This window comes from Primulina tabacum, chromosome 3 (genome assembly GCF_025594145.1).
Source record: "Primulina tabacum isolate GXHZ01 chromosome 3, ASM2559414v2, whole genome shotgun sequence".
Classification (NCBI taxonomy): domain Eukaryota; kingdom Viridiplantae; phylum Streptophyta; class Magnoliopsida; order Lamiales; family Gesneriaceae; genus Primulina; species Primulina tabacum.
The window spans coordinates 11,891,562-11,912,065 of record NC_134552.1 but is presented as its reverse complement, the minus strand read 5'-3'; the positions used below and the strand labels follow the sequence as shown (position 1 = coordinate 11,912,065).

At 35.7% G+C, this 20,504-nt stretch overlaps 3 protein-coding genes across 12 annotated transcripts; 2 read left to right on the top strand and 1 right to left on the bottom strand.

Annotated features, from left to right (window-relative positions):
* Positions 1-317: 317 nt before the first annotated feature.
* On the bottom strand, positions 318-3,358 carry LOC142540359 (protein mago nashi homolog 2-like). Of its 2 annotated transcripts, XR_012819086.1 has the most exons (4): positions 3,123-3,358; positions 2,839-3,015; positions 1,822-2,026; positions 318-817 (listed from the first exon to the last, which is right to left on the bottom strand). XR_012819086.1 is itself a non-coding variant. In XM_075646461.1 (3 exons), exons 1-3 carry the CDS (start codon positions 3,327-3,329, stop codon positions 1,967-1,969), a joined length of 444 nt encoding a protein of 147 aa, XP_075502576.1. In that variant the 5' UTR covers positions 3,330-3,358; the 3' UTR covers positions 1,704-1,966. The 2 variants fall into 2 exon arrangements, 1 of the variants encoding a protein (XP_075502576.1); XM_075646461.1 differs by lacking the exon at positions 318-817 and having other exon boundaries at positions 1,704-2,026.
* Positions 3,359-4,438: 1,080 nt separating this feature from the next.
* On the top strand, positions 4,439-16,988 carry LOC142540354 (polycomb group protein EMBRYONIC FLOWER 2). 8 transcript variants are annotated; one of them, XM_075646448.1, is made up of 22 exons: positions 4,439-4,561; positions 5,320-5,399; positions 6,202-6,370; positions 6,640-6,695; positions 7,228-7,342; positions 7,446-7,602; positions 7,688-7,729; positions 8,774-8,913; positions 9,178-9,243; positions 9,357-9,478; positions 10,193-10,257; positions 10,933-10,985; positions 11,067-11,120; positions 11,198-11,314; positions 11,724-11,770; positions 11,919-12,037; positions 12,338-12,509; positions 12,880-12,928; positions 13,802-13,885; positions 15,283-15,362; positions 15,877-15,966; positions 16,646-16,988. In XM_075646448.1, the coding sequence occupies exons 2-22, from the start codon at positions 5,365-5,367 to the stop codon at positions 16,758-16,760; spliced, it is 1,947 nt and encodes a 648-aa protein (XP_075502563.1). In that variant the 5' UTR covers positions 4,439-4,561; positions 5,320-5,364; the 3' UTR covers positions 16,761-16,988. The 8 variants fall into 8 exon arrangements, with proteins under 8 accessions (XP_075502563.1, XP_075502569.1, XP_075502568.1 ...); XM_075646454.1 differs by having other exon boundaries at positions 4,464-4,597; positions 11,198-11,257; positions 12,341-12,509; XM_075646453.1 differs by having other exon boundaries at positions 4,464-4,597; positions 11,198-11,257.
* Positions 16,989-17,179: 191 nt separating this feature from the next.
* On the top strand, positions 17,180-20,051 carry LOC142540353 (pentatricopeptide repeat-containing protein CRR2, chloroplastic-like). 2 transcript variants are annotated; one of them, XM_075646444.1, is made up of 2 exons: positions 17,180-19,225; positions 19,344-20,051. In XM_075646444.1, the coding sequence occupies exon 1, from the start codon at positions 17,198-17,200 to the stop codon at positions 18,953-18,955; it is 1,758 nt and encodes a 585-aa protein (XP_075502559.1). In that variant the 5' UTR covers positions 17,180-17,197; the 3' UTR covers positions 18,956-19,225; positions 19,344-20,051. The 2 variants fall into 2 exon arrangements, with proteins under 2 accessions (XP_075502559.1, XP_075502560.1); XM_075646445.1 differs by having other exon boundaries at positions 17,180-19,765; positions 19,879-20,051.
* The last annotated feature ends 453 nt before the right edge of the window (positions 20,052-20,504 follow it).

Below are 20,504 nucleotides of genomic sequence, written 5' to 3'. Positions count from 1 at the left end.
AATGAATTTTTCTATTTAAAAATTAGCGTTAGTTATCTCATTTTGTTTCTATTTACAAATCAGCGTTAGTTAGCTTTGAGGGTTGTTTTCCTTACCCTTGAACCACGGTCGATGCCTAATTGAACGCTAATATTTATTCTTTGCTTCATTTTATGTCGACATTTTCCATTTCTACTTAAATCTCCTCCATAATCTTGTTTTCTTTTACGGTTTTCACTAATAAATAGTTCCATAAGCATGTGGTTTGGTTTCTAAATCTTCGTTAGAAGTTAAAAACCTCCTCTTCCAGACCGAGTTATATTGAAACGAAAGAGAATTTTGATGATAAATTACATAAAAAAATATGCAAACACGTAATTAGATATATTGCGACGACTCGTGCCGTAAAATACAAAACCTGAGCCAAGCCATCGCTCCTCTTTCATTTCACCATGTATAGGGAGGGAAACACAAACTTCCGTTGCATCATCCCAGACAACCAAACAAGCAACCCAAAAAAATGGCCCCAACAATATAATTCATGCCAGCAAAGTTAGTAGATGAATTTGTGGGGCTGTTGCTCTTAGAAGAAGCTGGTGGAAGAGCTCCTTCTGGCTGTGCTTATGGGGGGCGCGGGATGCTGCTGCTGCTGCCAGCTTTTGATTTGCTTCAACGTGGACATGAAGCTTCAACCCAATGCAACTTATTGCCACAAACGAAATATCTATTCCCAACTCTGGTTAGCGGATAAGATGTGTTCCCAATACTACTCGATTGTAGTACGTCGGTCGTGTTGCATCCCTCGTAGTTTTCTTTGGTCACCTCGCTCACAGAATTACTGCAGATTCAGCGAGGAAGCTAGCATCAGAAAATAGTAGATTAATCAAACTTACGTTTAGATGAGTCAGAGATATAATCTAGCGGAGCTCGTTAAATTATACACAACACAATATCTTATTGAGCGATAGATATGCAGTTTCAAGCTAGGAAAAAAATCAATTTTTTTCTAGCTTTAGTTCAAATAACTCAACACTCGTTGATAGCTCAACAGATCTACCCGATCAAAGTGGAGCTCCAGTTATCAAGGTGGGGGCGTTGCGACGTCTTAGATAAAGTATCCCAACCATGAAAGTTTTGTCTTTTGGCCATGATTCAAGATCGGTGCTAATATCCCAACCTGAGTTGTCGCCAACTGTGTATGTAGTTGCCAGAGGTGTAGAATGGGAGTATAATTGTTGATATTAGAAGTACTAAAAATTTCGCCATTGGCATGAGGAGGAAGGCATATGTTAGAACTTGTGATGCTTATAAAGAAGTCAGAGCTACCTATGGTGAATTCTAGCCTTTCGGATGGGTTATTGTTGTCCGTTGCTAGTTGTTACATGAGCTAACGGCTAGAATTATGTACTATTTATTTATCCCTAGATCTTGCTAAACTTCAAGGTATAATTATGTATTAAAATTTTAAATTGAAGGCGAACTTAAAGATAATCAGATACAAATGTGTGTGTGTGTGTGTGTTGTGGATGTACATATAAGATAAATAGGTATGATTGTTAAGTGTCGCAAGATCAATTTTAGCCTCCACCACCACCATCAATCGGCGAAACTAGTTAAGCAACGTATCACAGATTCACAGGTTTAACATTCTACAGCTCAACATTCAACGAATTAGGCAATACATATAAAAGAAGTGACTAAATTAGCATTGATAAGCAGCTCCGGAAATGTTCCGAGTATTTCAGACTACAGAGAAATATGGAAACACCAGTTGCAAGTTAAAAAGGTCAATATAAATTAGGAAACATATGGTACTAATAATCGTGTTTCAAGACTCACAACAAATTAAAGATTGGGGAACCTTGCATTACAATCTCGAGCAAAACAAGCCATAAAACCATTCAACAACTACAAAAAAGATGGCCAAAGAGGTGGTCAAACTCAAGATGATAGCTTGTGTGGCTTCTGCAGCAGTTTTGAACTTGCATTATATGGGCTTGATCTTGAAGTGGAGTGAGATTAAAGAGAAGACAAAACATTTCAGATCCTGAAATGAGAGAACAAGATAAGAAACATGGAATTTGGCAGTATGACTTGAGTCAAGATATACTGGAACCATCATATGATTCATGGGACATGAATAAAGAACCGTCCTTTTTGATAACCAAAATGGACAAATATCATTACAAAAGAGTCTTGATATTTTATTATTTCGATTTTCATTTTAAAAGGAGATAATAATGGTGAGACATATATTATAGGCCAAAAATAGATATGACCCCGCAGTAAAAATATGAAGCTCACATCACATCCAGGGTGTTCAATCCAACCAAGGTTTCATGAAACACTCTGCCGTCTATTTCACACAACAATGTCAGTGCTTTATAAACGAAACTGGTCAGTTTGGCAATGCAGGATCGTGTATTTAACAGAATATTTAAACCTATTCGTCTAGCAAAATTCCTATAAGCTACTACAGTAAACGAACAAGACAAGCATGTTTATTGACTTATCTCTTTCTAGAGACTTTTTAATTCATCAGCAAAAATTCCTATAAGCTACTACAGTAGACAAATAAGACAAACATGTTTATTGACTTATCTCTTTCTAGAGACTTTTTAATTCATCATAACCAAACTAAACATAACTCAAATTCCTATGACAACACAGTCATAGATTCGATCGCCAGGATTTGATCCATCAACAGATATAAGCAAGAACAATACATTCAATATAGAGTCTTGCAGGATGCAAATTGAATGCAATTGAAAATGTTCCCAAACATCAAATAAATATCAAGTCGAATATCTGGTAAATTAAAAGAAAATATTTTTCAAGAATTGTACAGGTAAATCATACCTGAACAAGATAATAAAAAATGCGCAAACCATCGGGATCATTGCTGGTATGAACATCCATGAGGGAACCAATCTTGGACGTCGTGAACGAAATATGCTCATTCCCCATCACAATCTCCAGCTCCTGCCTACCCACTCGGTCAGGCTCCGGCCAATTATTATCATCCTCCTTCATTATCTGCAACACAAACATAACAACAAGCTTTCAAAACCCTGAAGAGCAATTATAATTCTGAAGAAATTGGAGTAATTGAGAGGAATATTTGCCACTGATTCAGAGACTACACGTCGGCACTCCTTGAGAGCGGCTTGCGTGAGGAATATCTCTTTGCGAATCATGGTATCGTTCTTGTAGTTTGAGTTGTTGGCGTAACGGAGCTTGCCATCTGGTCGGAACTCAAATTCCAAGAATTCGTGCCCGAATTTCCCCTTGTGACCGACATAATAACGCAGGTAGAACTCGTCGATATCTTCGCCGTCTGCCATTGACATACGTTCGATCCAAGCGTGGGTATTGGATATATGAGAGAGAATTAGGCCGCCATATTTAGCTGGATTTGGGCCTTTTTTTTCCTTGCTAACTAATTGGCTTTCAAAGTTCATGGGCTTTTGCTTATGGTTTTACATAAGAATCGTGAGAGGCCCGCCCACTAAATGGTACGGTTTTCTTCTTCTTTTTATTATCATTTTTTTTTAAAAAAAAAAACATTTTTTAGAAATTATGGACCCAAACTTTAATTCTGAACAAGCCAATGAAATCAAGAGGAGATTTTATGAATTTTGATTTGATATTAGGGGTAAACAAAAACTTGTGTGAGACAGATTCACGTATCGTATTTTATGAGACGGTCTCACGTGTCGTATTTTGTGAGATCTACTCTTAGGGGTATCTGCATCAAATTGACATTTGGTATTGAAATTTGATGGATCTGATTTTTAGATGAACCAATTTTGTTAGGATTTTTTAGATATACAATTTTTTGGAGAGGATTATAAGTAAATTTTCTTTGTTTAATTTTTAAAATTTGGTTCCTTGTTATATAATTTAATTAATAATTCTACTTTGTATAAATATTTAAATTAAAATATTTTTATGAAAACTATAACTATTTTAGCTTTTATAATTTGTTTTATACATCCGTCAATTAATAATCTTCTACGTGTTTACTTGATGCATATGATGCATATGATTTGCAAACTACTACACATTGAAATTTATTCAATATATTCCTAAAATATAGTAGCTGCGAGTTGCCTTCTCATAACAAAAATCATATATTTTAATGTATATATGGCATGATCTCGAACAATAGTTAAAGTACTCTTTCTCCTATTAACATATTTTCGGACGAGTTGGTTGTACATGACTTGTCAAATACGGTTTACTTGATTAACATGGTTGGTAAGATATTGTATTAATATGAGTATTTATCCAGTACGTATCGAAAAAATTTATTACGAAATCTCCATTATTATAAAAAAAAATACCAAACAAGATCAATAGTCCATTTTAACCCTAGCTAATATTATTAAGGTTATATTTTAAATTTTAAATTGTTGTTTTTATTTAATTTAAATAATAAATATAGATAAACAAATATAATAAAACACTTTCCGACATTTAAAACCTCGATATTCATACCAGGAAAAGGTGAGAAATTGGTTGGAAATCAAACTTAAAACGTGAAACGCCGTGAACAGGCAAACGCCGCTCTTTCTCGCCGGTACGGTTGACTTACCCCCGTTGCCCTCTCTACTCGGTGAATATCTCTGCTCGTATATGCACTCACTTAGTAATCTTGATATCTGAAGCTCTTTTTTTGTTACCCGGATTTGAAGTGAATATTTATGGTCATGTTAATTAAAGACTCAATTAGGGCTCTGCTATTCTGGATTTATTTTTTTACGACGTCTTTTCTATGGATTTAAGCCGTGAATCCACACATTTTACTTAGTTTATGCATAGTCATAAGTTAAAAAATTTAGGGAATTTTTTGAAGGTGGAACCCGGGTATGATGCCCATGGAAAATAAAAAGGGGGGTCTTTTTTTGGTAAATTAAACAAACTTACTGTTATGAGAGGTGGCGGCCTCATCATCGCCTTTGGTTCCATATCTCAGTACCTGTTCTTGTATAGGTATGCCAAATTGGAATGTATCTCATGGTTTGTTTTCTCTAATTTGTTTGCTCACTTCTTGTGAAAATTGAGAACGATGATCTAAGCACAATTCTTTTTGCTGGCTAAGTGGCCGTGAATCAAATATTGGTCACTTTTTTAGCTGGTTCATAAATATATTTAGTATCAAACTAATATGACTGCACGTAGCACATGTAATTGTTGTATTCGCGGACTCTTGAGAGTAGTGTGTCTACTACTTCGATTTTCACTCTTATTGAGTGGAATCCTGTAATAACATAGAGAAAGAATTATCATGTGTCTGTTTTCTACTCTCATGTTTGTAGATTGTTGGTGGCAATGCAGGTTTTGGTTAAATATGTGTAAATTTGCCAATCCTGTTTGATAAGAATGCCTGGCATACCTCTTGTGGCTCGCGAAACTGCGTAAGTCTCCATCCACAAACTGATGCTTTACTGTGTTGCAGTGACTTCAATAATGGTGTTAGACACCAACCCCGTCATGGACACATTCACAAACTGTGGAACCCATGATCAAGTTCAATAGCTGTTTGTCTTGTGCTTAGACATTTCTTTCCCATGGTTAGGGTATATTCGAATGTTACTATTTGCACCAATTGTTTGGATATCACATAGCTGAAACAATAATGAAAATGATGGCATGCACATATCATTTTTCCATGGTCTGGTATTGACGTCACATTATCCTTATGAGTGCAAAATAAATGTCAGCTTTTCAATTAGGTCGCCAATTTAGACTGCAAAAAATTCCAACTCAATCTATTTACCTTTTTATTTATAATTTTACTGCGTCTCTTGTATGGACGATTACAGTTGCAAAACAATGTTAACGAATTAGAATATAGTTATCTTTACTGCTCCTTGGGTTTGAAAGCTCAATCTTACACGTATTTTAACATGGACTACATATAAAATATTCATTTGTGTGGTCGTGTTTAAAATTTTTAATTATGGGTTGTATGAATGCAATGAATTTTATGTGCTTCAAGAAGAGATTATGAGGTTCTGAGGCTTCTTAATAGACTGTTGAATTTTAAACCTGAATTCATGTTTGTGACTCCTCTTTTTTTATGTTTCAAATTTGCCAAATGGCAAACATGCTTTACTACGAATATGGTATCATAGGCTTTGAGTAACATTACTGCACCTAAAATGTGATTGTTAGAGATCAGCTAAGATCTTCAATGTAATTTAATTCCTTGCACAGGAACTTTGCTTGCAATTGCAGTCACTCTAGAGGTACAGATCACATGTGCCACCAAGATCCATGGGTGAATTTGTCTGCAGAGGAGCAGCTTGCAGCTGAGGAGAGCCTTTCAATTTACTGCAAGCCAGTTGAATTGTACAACATTCTTCAGCGTCGTGCTGTTAGAGATGTTATTTGCTTCCTTATATCTTCCTGCCCTTTTTTATTCAACTCGTCTGTGATTTCCCATTTATTGTGTTGATTGTTTGTCTCTGAATTTCCAAATGTGTATATACCTACTGGTAAATCGGATTAAAATAACTAAAAATTTTGTTCTTGTTGTTGGTTGGCCAATGAATTCAAGATTTACTGTAAAATGTCATCATTGCTTGAGTTGGGGGTCATTTTATTCTGGTAGTTTGTGTATAGCATTTTTAACTGAAGGCAGTTCTTCTGCAGCCACCTTTCCTCCAAAGATGTCTACGATACAAAATACAAGCTAAACACAAGAAAAGGTATAACTGTTATATACTTTAGAAACTTTTTTATTTCTGTTAAATAAATAGCTGATGTCAGATGCCTTTCATGAGGAGAATTTTGAATTATCTCTTATCGTGCTCTTCGCCATGTGGATTTTACATCTAAAAAATCTGATGTATTTTTTATGAAGTTTTTTAGATGTCATTTATCTATATCTGTACCAAGGCATTATATAGAGAACAAAATATTTTGTTACGATTCCTGTTTTCTGCAGGAATAAGGTTCATATATCACTATGAATTGTATTCGATAGACAGATGAAGCCTTTGTTAGAAGTTGCAACACATCCTCACTTTATCTATAAATTCTCTCAAACAATTTATGTTCACTACCTATTCCAGTTTGTCCTTGTTGTATAGCAAGTGCGTGTACAGTGCTTCATTGTTTGATTGAGGTGGGTGGGCATCATGACGTGTCTCATATAGTCATACCTTTAGTTTGGAGTTCTGGCTTTCCTATCATGGAACATTATCGACGCAATTTATTTGATTCTCCTCCTGTTTCTAGGATTGAAATGAAAATTTCTTTGCCATCCACTGTAAATGATGAATCAAGAATTCAAAGCCTATTTCCATTGTTTATATTATTAGCAAGACCGGTTCACAGCCCTGTGACTGTTGAGGTAGTTTATTATCTCATTTCATTTAATTAGATGCTTCCCTTTTCCACTTTCAGTTGGCGATTCTACATTAACTGATCGACTGCTGCCATTTCTGATTCTGTAGTCTGCAGTTTATCGTGTCAGTCGACCATGCAAGCTGGAAAAATGTACAGGAGTTGATGGGAAGAATCAAGATGAAGCAAAATTTATTCTTCCTGACATTACTAAGCTATCAATTGAAGTCAAGTCTGGATCTCTTTGTATTATGTTTATCAGCTCTGGTACAATTTTTTTATTTGATGATCAACTTGTGTATATGTCCCTGTGTGGTACGTGGAATTACCCAGGCTTTGCTGCTTTCTGCAGCTGAGTTATTTAAGGAGCATGGAGATGGATCATCATTACCAAGTGAGTTACAAACTTATAGTTAGTTTGAGAAATCTTTGATATTGTATGTGGGTTCACTATTTTTTTTTCTTTCATAGCTAAGTTCACTACAGAAGCTGCTTGTCTCACCTTTACACACCTGCACGCACATTTCATAGACCTATATTTGCATCTGCCTGCTTTAGAAAATCTGAGTTAGTGATCAGTCAGCTACCCGATGGTTGGTAGTAGCCATTTCCAACCGTGCCCCAGCTATGCAAATAACTAAGCGAATTTGGATTGCTCTTTTGACATGGTATACATGTTAAACATTTTTGCTCAGTTTAGAAGGAAAGCATTGAATACCTTTATATTTTCAGATACTTACCTCTATAATTGCCTCTCTGTGTAATCTTAGGCAGAGGTCCTGTATCTATGACATTTTTATTTAACAGCATGGTGGCTTGGTAGATAAAAATTGAGTTCTCTCTTACTAACAAAACAAGAGACCTTAAAAGAAAGTGGATTATATTTGCCGTCTCGTTAGTTCCTCGCCAAGCAACTCTTAATAAGAGTAACTGCTTGAGTTTTAAGAACAGCTTTTGAAAGCACATGTCTGGATGTCGTTTTGTTATTGGTTGGAATTGAACATTCAAGTCAAGACAGTGTATGCACTATAACATTTGAGACACATTTTTTAGGAATGATTTTGAGTTGGTCGGCAAAGAGACATGTATAGAAATGTGTGGATTTACCATGTGATGACTTTATTTTAAAGGTTGGAGTTCATTTATTTGAGGTTTGGTTTGTAATATGATGCGCTGTTGCTGTTTGGTTGTTATGTTTCACAAAAGGTCTTAGTTTTTCCTTAAATGACAACATCCTCGAATTTATTTGGATATTTTGGTTTATAAGATACTACTTGTTGGTAAGAAGCAATAACCTAATAATTCCATGTTCTTATACTTAGTTTTCAATTGGTGGTTCTAGGTTCTACCCTCCTACTTTGGCACTTTCAATTATGTATCTTCATTGTTTTTATAAATATCTTCATCTTCATTTTAATATATTCTGACTTGGTGATAGCTAATATCGGAGGCCACTGCTTCCTGGGCAAGATTCCATTGGAATTACTTCATTTATCATGGGAGAAGTCGCCAAACTTAATTTCTGGGGAGAGGGCAGAGATGCTGTCAACTGTTGACCTGCACTCCTGCTTCATGAGGGTAATCATATGTATCCATTTGATTCGGTTTAAGAAACAACAGTGCAAATTCATGTGATGTTCTTTGGTCTTGGTGAAAGATTCTAGAAAATGGTTGAGATCATCGTCTCTCTATATTTGTTTATTTCTCATGATTTTCCTTGTCTTGTTTTCTATATTTCATGTGATTGTATGCATTACCTTTGTCGCAATCTGCACTCATTTGTAGGTAGTGAAATCTTCCTATGTTTGTGTTTTTGCCTTTATCTTAATTATTCCTTTGCAGACGTGCAGTTTCGGAGAAGACAATTGCTTGTCATTCCAAAATCCAAATGTAGGACCTGGAACTGTGGTATGCCCTGTTCCTCTACCAAGAAAACGCAAATTTACTTGATTTATACTTTTGGAAGTTGCTCTGCTATTCAAAAATTTTTTTGAACCTTTTTTTTATTTCCTTCATTATAGGCTATGTTACAACATTTGCAAGTCAGCATAGCAGCTGAAGAAGTTGGGGCCAAGGAGAGATCTCCTTATGATTCATTCTCATACAGTGACTTTCCTTTCTCTACTTTACCCCACATCATTAGGTGAATTCCATCACTCACTAACTCTCCTTCTTCTCCCTTCTCTCTCTTGCACGCGAATGCGTATCACCAAAATTTTCATAAAAAACATTTGGTTGTAACAGAAAATTATTTGAATCAGACGTATGTCCCCATTGTATTGGAATGTAGTCATCAACTTTTCTCAACGATACTGAAATGAGTTCAATGTGATCTAATATTGTGAAACTTACTACGGATTTGAATCCTTCGTGAATCAAGGTCTATGTTATTGTGTTATGGAACAAAAAAGGAACTGTCATCAGTAATGATCTTCCGTTTTTTTGGGTCTCTTCTGACTGTATTAACTTGGAATACATTTGGTTTGTGGATCGGGTGCGATTAAATTTGGGTCATGTGTACTTTGAAAAGAAAGTCGGCTTGATGCATGCCACAGCAGAAAAAAAAACGAGCTTGCTCGCCCTTTTTTTGTCATTAGAAAATGAAATGATATCAGAGTTTACATGTCTTAAGTTCTGCAGGAGTTTTGGTTCTTTGTCTTGCCCTTCGCTTTCTTTATAATAAGACAAATAGATATTAGAATTAACGGCTTAATTTTTACCCAGAGTTCTACTTCTTTGTGCTTTCACTTTCCAGTATTTTAAGTATGATTCCTCTTGCTTCTGCGTTTTGTCGAAATTTTGACATTTTAAATAACTATTCTGGAGTTCATTAATTTTCTGGGTTGGTGCTATCAAGGTTGAGGGCTGGAAATGTTGTGTTCAACTACAAATATTATAACAATAAGCTGCAAAGGACTGAAGGTAATTTGATGTACTTTTTGGTTAGTTAATGCGAGCCTTGATATACAGCTGCACCTTCATCTTGGGTGCAATGCCATTTGCCTCTAGATTGTCATGTCTAGATATTATCCTCTGTGTTTCGGAAGGTTGCGAATAACCTAATTTTTAAGTGAAACAAACAACATTTTCAACTCTAAACCCCTTAAAAAAATATTTTCTATTTTTTCTCTATGGTGTCCTTTCATTACTAAAGCTGTTCGCACACTCTTCATTTCAAATTCTTGGGGATTGTAAATGACCTTAATCTAGCTATCCAGCCATATTTCCAGTAATTTTTTTGGATATATTCATTTAACTAACTTGTGAGGCAGAGCATCATAGGTTTGTGTTCCTTAATTTGCATTGTAAGTACAAAACAGTCCTGTGTCTTTCTTGAGCCTGTGTAATCAAATCCTATTCTCGTAGATTTGGTTGTTCAGATCCTTGTATTGTATTCATAGTAGTCCGTTCCCTCTTAATGGAGATCTTGTGTGTCTAGTATCTTTTTTAATTATATTGTGGTCTCGTGCCTGCTTCTTTTGTGGAACTGTATGGCCTGGAACTAGTCATTATATAATGCCTTACTCGTTAATAAAAAGTGAGATTGGGTTTCTGCAAAGATTTACAAGAAGCTTGAATTAGTCTTTTAACATGCAGTGACTGAGGATTTTGCTTGTCCATTTTGCTTGGTCAAATGTGCAAGTTTTAAGGTAATTTGTGTTTCATGCTGTTACTTCCTTTACTTTCTGAAGCATGTGTGAATTGATTCTTGCTGTAATTTATACATACAGGGTCTGAGATATCACTTATGCTCCACTCACGACCTTTTTAACTTTGAATTCTGGGTTAGTAAACCTAAATAATTTTCAAAATTTTTTTATTCTATTGTATTTGGATCATTTTCCTCACTCCCACTGTGTAGGTAACAGAAGAGATTCAAGCTGTGAATGTATCCGTAAAAACAGATGCATGGAGATCTGAGGTCAAGTCTCCACTTCATCTTCAGTGGTTCTGTGTAGACAGTAATTTATCTTATCTGGTAATGATACTTGTATGCATAGAATAGTGATTTATTCAGGTGCAAAGTAGTGCATAAAACACTTTGGCCTGTAATTGCAGTAGTATCTTTTGGAATTCTCGGGTTTCTTTTTTTCTTCGATGAAATAAAATACGCAGCACCCTTGTGCTTCTCGTGTCAGTTCCTCTATAGATCTTTATATATATGGTATAGTGTAGAATATATAGGGTTAGTGTAGGAAGAGAGCTTGAAGTTGACTTGCCTAGCAGACATTGTGTGTATAATGGCTTGCCGCTGCAGAAATTGAAGTAATACTGATTTACTGGAGTTTTAAATTGTGAAATACGTTTCAAGACTTTAAGATATAATTATGAATATTTTAAAACACTTCATTTGACAATGTAATAACTGTTCATAATGATCTCTGCAGAATGTTGTAACTGGTGTTGATCCTAAACAGCAGACATTTTTCTTTTGGTATGCTGCTGCTGTTGTTATTATTCTTATTATATATATATATTTTATTTTTATCATTTGAAATTTGAATTTTGGAAATGCTTTGTATCTTGACATATGCAGTTTGAATTATGGATATCAAATGTAACGAAATTATCTAACTGCACAGTTCCAAAGCACTACAACGTAAGAAGTCTAAGAGACGAGTTCAAAGATCAAGTCACGTGCATCCCCTCGTGTTAGATTCAGAATTACCTTCAATAATTGATGGTCGGGGAAAGGCTGATGGTATTCTTGTACATTAATTTTTCTTGGTCGTTTCATTTTGTAATGCTCTTTCTTTCGTGTTTATATGTTCATATTTTACTTTTATGTTAGAGTTGAGCTCTGTTAGGGATTGAATTCCTTTGTTTTGTCCTTGCCTGCAAGATGAGGGTGAAAATCTTTTGACAATAGACACACAATCGTCAAAGTCAACATTCAATTAAACTGTATGCTCCTGTTATATATACATGTATATGTATATATACATGTAAAAGTTTGTGTAGATCACAGGGATAAGTATTTCTTATATTTTGTTGGGTTTAGCAGACAGCGGAGAACGAGATGCATCGAGTCCCCGAGCTTCATCTGCCACAGCACATTCATATGCAGATCCTGATTGCGTTCAGTCATTACCTGGAAATAATCTTACACCTCCAGCATTGCTACAGTTTGCTAAGACAAGGAAATTATCAGTTGAACGCTCTGACCCCAGAAAGTAAGTACACTCAGTGATGTGTACAGAAGATAACAGAGTAGAATTCATGAATTGTGTTGGCTTCAAAACCTCTGTTCCACCAATATGTTTATACTTTTACTTAACTAAGTGGAATGTTGTCGAGTGTCTTGAAATATCATATTTCAATGAGAATTAGGGCTCGTCTTTACAAGCTAGTTTTGCTCCTTTGTTGTACTTGCAATTATTGTTTTGAGTTTAAGCCAACTCTGGGGATGTCAGAGGTAACCAGATTTGAGGCACCCTGAATTCAATGACAAATCTGACTCCAATAGTTTGTAGATATAGGGCGATGTTTATGATGTAAACATCGAGTCGAGTCATATCTAACTTTTCTTTTTGCCTTCTCCAGTCGCGCACTCTTGCGAAAGCGGCAGTTCTTTCACTCGCACAGAGCTCAAGTGAGTTCGAATATATACTGCATGTATTTATAGTCTATCTTTTGACATGAATATTTCATGCTTCAGAAATTTCTTTTATTCTGTAATGTAAAATTCATGATATTATAAATCAAGAACATTTAATATTGGGGCTCTGGTAATGCAACACCATGTATGTCATTGATGAAGTCAAATAAGTTGACAATAATTTATTTTTCATGTTCCAGGAATCATCATAATTAGCTTGCACACTTTTTTATTTGGTATTTTCATTTGTTTCAAAAAAATTTAATACTGCCTGTACTTCTCATTGTGTAAACTACCACTGGAACTTAAAATTCAGGCAAGCATAAACGAGGGAGTGTTTCTAAATCTGTTGGCATAAGATTTTTTGAACTTTCCTTTCTCTGAAATTTACTTTTGTTTTCTAGGGTCTAAATCAGTATTGGAACATTCATGGGGTTCAAATACACAGCCTTCATCCTTCATTCAATTTTCTCTTCATCTTGCATAAAAATTCCCTTCGATGTTCTGAAAGTATCCATTGAACATATATAAGTGATTTAGTTCAAACACCTGTTTCTTTCATCCTCCCTCTGTTCAAAAAGCTGCGTTTTCTTTGGATTTCTCACTATCGTATAAATTCTCAGTAACTCAAAGTTTGTTTAGACACAATTAACTCAGGATCAGTCTTTTCAATCTATCAAGTGCTCCTGTGATCTTATTTTAAAGTATCCATTTTGAATTGGCAGAAGTTGGAATACCGAAGTTTTGCTGATATTTCCATATTGACCTTTAATTTTGAATGCATGGCAAATTTGTTCTGATGTACACTAACGTAACATGTGAACTTATTTGTTGATTTTCTACATGTGAAATCTGGAACGATTGAAGCCCATGGCCCTGGAGCAAGTATTATCAGATCGTGACAGTGAGGATGAAGTAGATGATGATGTTGCGGACCTTGAAGATAGAAGGGTATGCTTGGCACTTGTGGTTGCTACAGTGCTAGTTTTTTATTTTACAATATTTATTTTACTTTTGCGAGGATTAATTTTGCATTCAATGAAGTTTTCTCTGGTGTGGAGATGCATTGACTACTGAATAATTATGTTTTAGTAGACATGTCAAACTAAATAATTTTTACAGAAGTAAGCTGTTCGTTACCAAGTTATTATGAGTCTATAGAGAGGGAGATAATTTAAGCAGTTGATTTGTATAATCCAATTTGAGCCAATCAGATACCCCCTCTACAATTCTTTTCACTTTGTATTGCTTTTGTGAAAAATTGATGGCTTTCCAAGAGCAGGGTTTTATACGATAAAATTTCAAAATGGTTTCAACACCAGTAGCACAAGTCTTTTCCCTCTAATATAACATCATAATGTTGCTGATCCTTCCAATAGGTTGATATTACTTATGTGATTAGCTGATAACTGTTATGTGTTGTGGATCGCTCATCCACTAACTTTGTAATCTTCATTAATATTATAATATATTATAGTTTTCGATAAAAAAAAAAAACTTTCTGCATACCAAATTTTCTTGGTTCAGAAAACATGCATGTAAAGCTATGGGTTTATGTTTCGGTATTATGAACTTGAAACCCATGTGCTGTTGAAATAAAAGGTAGAAGACACTGAGACATAAAATGTAGAAGAAATTGAAAAGAATTGGGTTATTTTTTCCATTACAACTAACACTTATTTATAGTGCAAGTAATTATAATTGTAATATCCCTAATGCTCATTACAAGAATATACATAATTACTTCCTACAATTGTGTCATAATGAACATATAAAATATGTTTGTCAGCATGTGCCTCATCTTCAGTCAGAACAACAGTACTTTCTCTTTTGTTGTTTCCATCAGTTGTCTCTTTAGCAAACACAAAGTGGGTGGAGAATTAATTGATTAATAATAGGAGGGAGATGCTTATGAAAAATTCATTGAGAGTTTATTTATCCATTTTGGTAAAGGTTTGGGCTAAACATGTGCCTGCACGTCTGCAGTAAGTAGATAAATGACATGGTTACAATTTTAGACAACCTTCTCCTAGGCGCATCTTGCATGCTTGGTCTTTGGTGGAAACAACATTATCATCTCGTGTGTCACAAGTTTATGCGAACTTGTAGACTACAACAATCTCATAGTTTGGAAATTTAAAGATAGAGGCCGTAGATAGCAGCATGATAAACATTGTTCTACTGTCTTGAAGAGTGTAAGCTCCAGGTGACATTAGGTATTATCAGTGGGCTGATAAATTTCCTCAAATAAGTTTTTTTCTTATTAAACACCTTTCATACAGCAGTCTCTTCAATGTGATTTGTTATTATCTACTTCTGTTCATGACTAATATCGGGATTTTGAGCAGATGCTTGATGACTTTGTGGATGTTACAAAAGATGAGAAGCAGCTGATGCATCTCTGGAATTCTTTTGTCAGAAAGCAAAGGTGTGACTCCGTTAATTTTTTACCCCTTTCGTTCTGTTCACATAATTCCTAGAAACTTCTCTTCCGCCTTATTGATGTTATTTATGATAAGGATCTTATGGCTTTCCTTTGTTGAAGTCCATCCAAATATATCTGCATCCTTGATTAGTGTGAGTGATGATCATGACTTTAATCGTTCTCGTAAAAGGCTTAGTTCAAAGTTCAAACTAAATGACTTGGCTGATTAGACTTGGTCTTCTAAATAAATTTTTGTGTGATTCTTGATGCCGCTAATGAGGAATCTTTCAATAAATGTTTGTACTAAAATTTCATTTTGTCATTTTCTCCCATTATACACCATGTTTATGCTGCACAAATTTTTGATCTACATATATGTGGTGACATGGCTTCTTGTTGATGCTAGCATTAGTTCTTTTTACTAACATAGATTGTGTTGATAAAGCTCAGGTTTTCCACGATATAACTATTTTCTCTGAAATTAGCAAGATCAATTACTATTTCTCTTGTGATGCAGGGTTCTGGCTGATGGTCATGTTCCTTGGGCATGTGAGGCATTCTCAAAGTTGCACGGGCAGGATCTTTCCCGGGCTCCTGCACTACTCTGGTAATTCTCCTGCTATTCAGATTCTTGATCACAATTGGCTTACATGTAATCTCAGACTACTGTAATTCTATGATATGCCAAAGTATTAAGAGTTATTTATATCTGCCATAGTTCCTTTTCTTTGTATTCCCCAAATGTTTCAGAAAAATGAGGTACAACGAATCATTTGTTTTGTGCTGCCACATTATTTATTCTATAGTTTGTTTTGAAACACAATTCAAAAAATTAGCATGTGAAGTCCCCTGCGGGATGCCTACGTGCTCTCGCTAGTCTGTCTGTCTTTGTTACGTATGTCTTACCATTTTCGCGGCCAATATAGACACTCTGTTATCAGAATACCTTGCTGACCGACATTGAATTCGAAAGAAGAACATCAGTGTTACGTATTAAATTAATAGTAAGCTCTACCAAAAAGACACTAGCATATCCTCCCAAACTCTTTTAAGTACCATTTCCTGATCTCTTTTGGATATGGGGACTCGTCACCTAACCTTTTCTTTATATATTTATATGATCAGTTCCATATTATTTTATCAAAAGTTTTTTTAGTAATAATGGTAGTAGACCTCAAATATTTCAAATAGTATAGCAACTCAAGCACCGTATGTTTCGATTTTTGTATAAATAATTTGGAAAATTGAAGTTCCATTGATTTGTTGTATCTTGATGGTTTTGGCAGGTGTTGGAGATTATTTATGGTCAAACTTTGGAATCACGGTCTTCTTGATGCTCGTACCATGAACAACTGTAATCTTATACTGGAGCAGTTCCAAAGCCAAGATACCCATCCATGAAAATTTCAAAGAGAAAGTTCTTCATTGTAGGATAAAGATAATTTGATTGCTTTTAACTTATTTAAAGTTGGGAGTACATGCAAATTTGGTAATTTGGCCAAGCTTGTGGGCTTGAGATTTATTTAGTCACTGGGGATAGCATGATTCAAGAATTTATAAATGCGCTGATTATTTATTTATTGTCTTTTTATGTTTTCTCTTTTGGTTATAATAACAGTACTAATATTATCTCATCGAACCCACAAAAAAAAAAAACAAATTACAACCAAAAAATTACCACAAATAATTACAAATATTTTCAATACTAATGATTCGTAATCACATAAAATTTTTGAACATGACATTATGTTTGGAAAATTTGTTTTTAGTTAGTTTTTTCTTGTGGAGGCTATATAGTTGAAATACTGAGTATTTATTTGTACAAACACCTTTTTCAAATGCAACGGTCAGTATTGCAATTTCCCATCTGCGCTCGACATTACACATATCTTCTCAAGTCTTGTATAACTAGAAAAACCGTTGAACCCGGAAAGCAGATCCATGCACAGTTGTGCTTCAATGGCGTACTGCAAGATGCAAGCTTAGCCACAAAACTCGTGAATCTTTACTGTGTGTGCAACTCCTTGACATATGCGCACCGCTTGTTTGATAAAATTCCAAAAACAGATATTTTCCTTTGGAACATTTTAATACGTGGGTATGCGTGGAATGGCCCATATGAAGTTGCGATTGCTTTATATTACCAACTTTTTGATCATGGGCTTGTACCAGATAATTTTACTTTCCCTTTCGTGCTCAAGGCGTGCTCGGGGCTGTCTGCGATTAATGTGGGAAGGGATATTCATGATCAAGTGAAGAAAACCGGGTGGGAAATGGATGTGTTTGTTGGGGCTACGGTTATTGATATGTATGCCAAATGTGGTTGCTTAAATGATTCTCGTCGAGTGTTTGATAAGATTGCGAATAAGGATGTGGTATTGTGGAATTCAATGCTCGCCGCTTATTCGAAAAACGGGCGACCGGAAGATTGTTTGAAGCTGTGCAGTCAGATGGTGTTTGGGGGTCTTAGGCCAAGTGAGGCTACTTTGGTAACTGCTATTTCAGCTTCTGCCGATTTAGGTGTCATCATTCAAGGCCATGAGCTTCATGGGTATAGCTGGAGACTCGGATTTAAGCTTAACGACAAGGTGAACACCAGCCTAGTGGATATGTATGCTAAAAGCGGTAATTTGAGGTTTGCTAGGCATTTGTTTGAAGAATTAATGGAGAAGAGGCTTGTTTCTTGGAATTCAATGATAACCGGTTATGCGATGCATGGTCATGCTTATGAAGCACTTAATATGTTTAAGATGATGCTTACCAGAGAGCGTCCTGATCACATAACTTTTGTGGGTGTTCTCTCAGCCTGTAACCATGGAGGACTTTTACATGAAGGGCGGACGTACTTTGACTCGATGATTAGAGATTATCACATCGAACCAACTGTTCAGCATTATACCTGCATGGTCGATCTTCTTGGCCACTGTAACCAGTTTGATGAGGCATATCATTTGATTATGGAGATGAATGTTTTACCGGATTCTGGTGTTTGGGGTGCTTTCCTCAGTTCATGCAAGATTCATGGGAAGGTGGAGTTAGGGGAGCTAGCGTTGGAGAGATTGATTGAACTCCAACCAAATGATGCAGGAAACTATGTGATTCTGTCAAATATTTATGCTCAGGCTGGGAATTGGGAAGGAGTTTCAAAGTTAAGAAAGTTGATGACCGATAGAAAGATCAAGAAAAGCATTGGTTGTAGTTGGGTCAAGGTGAAAAATAAGATCCATGGATTTGTATCTGGAGATACTTCTCATCCTATGTTTGATCAGATACATGCCGAGTTGGAAGAAATTGGTGATCTAATGGCTGAGGCTGGATATGTTGCAGATACAACTCCAGTTTTTTTTGATGTTGAAGATGACGAAAAGGCTGAAATGGTTAATAGCCACAGTGAAAGACTAGCCATCGCCTTTGGACTCATTAGCACGCCTCCTGGGACCAAACTTCTGGTAACCAAAAATCTTCGGGTTTGCGAGGACTGTCATGTGGTGATCAAGCTCATATCGAGAATTAAAAAGAGGGAGATCACTGTCAGGGATGTGAATCGGTACCATCATTTTAAAGATGGTGAGTGTTCTTGTAGGGATTATTGGTGATTATTGTGGGATAACAATAGTGTTTCCCTTTCTAATACAAGAAACCGTTGCAAGCGAATATTGTTTGAGGGGCTCTCATTTAGATTTTAGTCTTATTAGATAAGGTTTTGTGTGGGATTATATCTCCTGACATGAAGCGAATGATGATTGGAATGGGTAATTTGAGGAGCTACACTTAAATAAATGTCAGATCATAACATGCTAATTGAAGATTGTACTTGAATTGCCTACACCTGTAACCACATCATTCTAATTTTAAAAGGAGAAAAGGTAAGAAAATATTATTTTTTATATTCTCAATTTTTTAAATTTTTATAATATCCTGTTGTTATTTTTATTAGAATGGTATTTTGATTCTTCTGTTGTAATGTCATCATCATTGGATTAGGTATGATTGATCAAAGAAAATTGTTTTGATCAAAGTTTACATTAGAGAAAAAAAGTTTGAATAAATTTGTTGGTCTTGATATTTTGACATAGTGCATCGTGCTATTTCATCTATTCATGAAGACTGGTTCGAAACAAGATGATGTTGCTGAGAGTCCAATCTGAGGCAAAGTTGAGGAGAATATCTCTTCTTCTACAGTTGTTAACTCAGCTATTGAAGATGACCTATCTGAATCAGCTACTCCTGTGTTACTTAGCCGTGATGAAATGCAAGCTTCTAGTATTGAAAGCTATCCAAGTTTTGAAATCTGAGAAATAGCAGCATTGCTGATTAAATGGAATTTAATATTCAGCACAGCAGCCTTCTGGTGAGTGAGAGAACTGGATTTTCAAGCTTGCTTTCTTAACATGTTTTCATCACTGGTGAGTGGTGAGTGGGTAATTGGAAAATATTGGAAGACTTGTGTTCCCCCGTGCAAGATGCAGGCAGAACTTGTTCAGCTGATGTTGCATCACTCAAGGTGATTTGTTTGCAGAAATTAGCAAACAGGAGTCTCCGTTACAGATTGAAGTTACTTCTGATGTGGCAGCTGTTTATGCCTACAGCTCTCTTGCTACCAATGATTCCAGGCAAAAATAGTCTGCAAGACATTTATGCAACACTTGATACATCTTCAGCCGCGTATGATATTAACCAGATACTTAAATTGTCAAATTTAGAAGAAACTGGTGGTTGTATTCCGGAACTGGCTGTTGACATTATCTCTGGAACAGGAATCAAGACTGGGGCTCAATCAACTTTTATCGATTGAGCACCAAAAAGTCTGCAGCTCATGGAACCAGCATCAGATGAATTCGGTTGCGTTAGAAATTTTTGAGCTGGACCAGTTCAGTATAATATTCAAGCCATGAAGGAAATCACAACTACACGAGGAAGGTTATTTTTTTCTTTCAAGAACATCGGGGCATATCCAGAAATTCGGGAAGGAGGTGGAGGTTGGATGACAGAATGGAATCGGGGGAGGCGACTAATCTCGGTTTTGGAAAAACTGCAAAAAAATTCCATCCATTCTCCCGGACTATACTTGCCCCCGAATATATAGATCATGTCCATGTAAGGATTATAATTTCCAAAGTGTCCAATCTACGAAGGAGAGTTTGT

Bases quoted from the DNA above. Each gene is read 5' to 3' on its own strand.
- LOC142540359 (XM_075646461.1), bottom strand. From the start codon at position 3,329: ATGTCAATGGCAGACGGCGAAGATATCGACGAGTTCTACCTGCGTTAT. The intron at 3,016-3,122 runs GTAGTCTCTGAA...TTTGTGTTGCAG, and splicing joins CTCTCAAGGAGTGCCGACGT to ATAATGAAGGAGGATGATAA. The intron at 2,027-2,838 runs GTATGATTTACC...CTCTCATTTCAG, and splicing joins TTTTTTATTATCTTGTTCAG to GATCTGAAATGTTTTGTCTT.
- LOC142540354 (XM_075646448.1), top strand. From the start codon at position 5,365: ATGCCTGGCATACCTCTTGTGGCTCGCGAAACTGC. The intron at 11,315-11,723 runs GTAATGATACTT...TGATCTCTGCAG, and splicing joins ACAGTAATTTATCTTATCTG to AATGTTGTAACTGGTGTTGA. The intron at 13,886-15,282 runs GTATGCTTGGCA...GATTTTGAGCAG, and splicing joins CGGACCTTGAAGATAGAAGG to ATGCTTGATGACTTTGTGGA.
- LOC142540353 (XM_075646444.1), top strand. From the start codon at position 17,198: ATGCAACGGTCAGTATTGCAATTTCCCATCTGCGCTCGACATTACACA.